General features: G+C 37.9%; 1 protein-coding gene across 1 annotated transcript in view; it reads right to left on the bottom strand.

Moving 5' to 3' along the window:
* Positions 1-6: 6 nt before the first annotated feature.
* The window catches only part of LOC117105404, a 16,104-nt gene continuing 13,520 nt past the window's right edge, over positions 7-2,590 (bottom strand). Inside the window, exon 2 of the mRNA XM_033246530.1 lies at positions 7-1,748. Coding sequence (XP_033102421.1) covers positions 468-1,733 — 1,266 coding nt within the window. The 5' untranslated portion in view covers positions 1,734-1,748 and the 3' untranslated portion in view covers positions 7-467. The remainder of the gene's footprint in view (positions 1,749-2,590) is intronic.

Raw genomic sequence — 2,590 nt, 5'->3', positions numbered from 1 at the left:
AAAATAGCTGCTGTATTAGTGTATCAACAGACTTAAATTCAAATTATTTCAAAATAGCAGCTATATCATTGTAGCAACAGACTTAAATTCAGGTATTTCACATAGTTGATATGAAGCATATTTTGAATCAAAAGGATCGACTATCAAATGTAGCTCCTATAGGCCTATCAGTGTGTACAAACTTAAATTTAAATATTTTAAAATAGCTGATATAAAGCAGTTTTGCAATCAAAAGATATGTGTTTGCTAATAATGCTTATAATAATAATAAAGCTAGATGTGCATTTTACATACTATCCTTGAAATCATACACTTTTGGCAAGTTTAATAATCTAGTCAATTCGTTCGTCAATTTAGTTTGTTTTACCTTAGAAATTATCAAACACCATAACTACCCAAACACTTTATGTAAAAGAAAGCACTAACAGAAATCTGAACCGTTTATCTTAAGCTAGTGCGTCACTTATTTAACCAAACGCATGAAGGTTGTACCTACCATTGTCGACGACAGCAAGGCGACTATTTGGGGCCCGGTTTTGAACATTTGCGTTTTTCTCTATGACGCCTACTCCCGCATAAGTGCACCCATTCCTAAATTCAGCCGGAAGCATAGCGTAAACCGTGTTAGCTGGAAAATTAATAACAATGCCAAAATTAATACGAGTTGGGACCGTATTGAGTACTTTTTTGGCCTTTTCTGTATCAATGGCCACTTTTCCTTGATCAACGCTTGATATGACGACATTTCTGCCATGCTTGCGGAATGAATGATACCCGCCACACCATTTCACCCAATGATTGTCTCCTCCGCTGATTGGGTTGTAAACAACAATGTTCCAATACCTCCAATCATATTTTTCATTTAGGAATGCATAGAATTTGTCAGCGAAATCACTGTTACTCTTGCCATTTAACAAAGCCAAATTGTTATTTAAATCGATTTCGACCTGTGTATACCAAGCATTGGTCACCTTTTCGTCCACGATTTTCATATGGTTAGTTAACTGTATGATATTGTTTTCCCAAGTGTTCTTTTCATCTTCATATGTGGCATCTCGACCTTTGGCTTTCAGGTAAGATAAATGGACTTTCACACCCTGTAATATTAAGTTTGTAACTCCTTTCATAATGCCTTGAACTCGTCCGCGGTTGTTGTCTGTATATTTTATGGCTGTTTCCGGAATGTTATCCGACAGAACAGTGTCCTCCATCATACCGCGCCAGAGTTTGTATGTGGCGCTGCCGTAAGACGACTCGTAAGCACTGATAAACGTTTCCTTCTGTCCTTGTACTGCATCAGTTGGAGCGCTCAGAAACTGTTGTAGACGATAAGACAAAGCCGATATTGTGTGTTCGTATTCGCCATACTGAGCTTTTAGGGATGTTTCTTGAATAAGATTTTCCACTTCTTCAAATTTCGTAAAGACTTTGTCGAACTTCTGGTCCATTTCGGCGAATTTTTTCTTCATATATTGCAATTCTGGAGACGGTGAATCTGGCAAGAATATGGAAATCAACGCTATTGCTGGACCAATGGCACCCAGAAATGGTCCAATTTTCGAGGCGATCGTGGCGATTTTACCAAAAGTCTTTGACAAGTTTTCATCACTAAGAACTTCGACGATCGCATTTCCGGCTTCTACACCAGCATTGACCTTGTCAAGAACTTCTTTTTCATCCTCTCCGTAGCCCGATGAAGCAAAAACCAAAATGCATAATAAAGCGAGATACATGGTTTCTTTCTGAGCCTGAAAAGAAAATAAAATCCATATAGAATCTAACAGGAAATCATTTATAGATCTACAGCCAAGTACAGGCTACAGGGTTACCCTTAGCACACCTAGGTTTTAACATGGGTAATTTTATTTAATTATGAAACTAACTTTTAAACTAAATGTTATAAATGCAAGAAATTGTTTGCTTTCTGGGAGAGACCGGACGACTTGATCAGGAGTTATAAACCAGGGGCAGGTTGAGAGGGGGACCGTGCCGGCTCCATCCCACCCTGTCGTTTGTAATGTAAAAAAAGGGGGGGAGTGGAAGAAGTAAATAAGAAATGTTTGATCGCCCAAAACACCTCTACGATTATTCTTGGGCGACTAGAAAAAAAAATCGTTGGCGAAAGCCCCGGATTCCCTATAGTAAGGTTTTCCCGATCAGCCCCACTTTCGGCACCCCTTTTGCACATCTGCCCCTAGAAACACAACCTTACACATAACATTACATGGGGAAACAAAACTCGTCTTACAGGAAAGAATTTTGTTTTAATTTGTTGAAAAGCAATTGATAATAGCCAATGTTCTTCTTGAAACTTAACTTGGAAAGTCTTTGGTATTCTGAGTATGTGGTGTCGGAGCTGCCACCACCTGTCTTTATTAGAATTACAGTCGGGGTTCGTAATTATGTATTTCTACTGTATTTAAAATAAATCAAATATCAATATATAGAACTGAACAGAAATCAACACCAGTATCACCCACTGATAATAAGCAATTAGTAGAGCTCCGCATAGTAAACTATAGGAAAATCTAACCTAAGTATAATAATTTTCCATTTAGTGTACGATGCATGCTCTACTAATTGCTTTATA

Source organism: Anneissia japonica, unplaced genomic scaffold (genome assembly GCF_011630105.1).
Source record: "Anneissia japonica isolate Jap-2015-1 unplaced genomic scaffold, ASM1163010v1 scaffold667_len338742_cov159, whole genome shotgun sequence".
NCBI classification, from domain to species: Eukaryota; Metazoa; Echinodermata; class Crinoidea; order Comatulida; family Comatulidae; genus Anneissia; species Anneissia japonica.
Note: the sequence above shows the minus strand (reverse complement) of the source record. Positions and strands in the feature narration are given on the sequence as shown.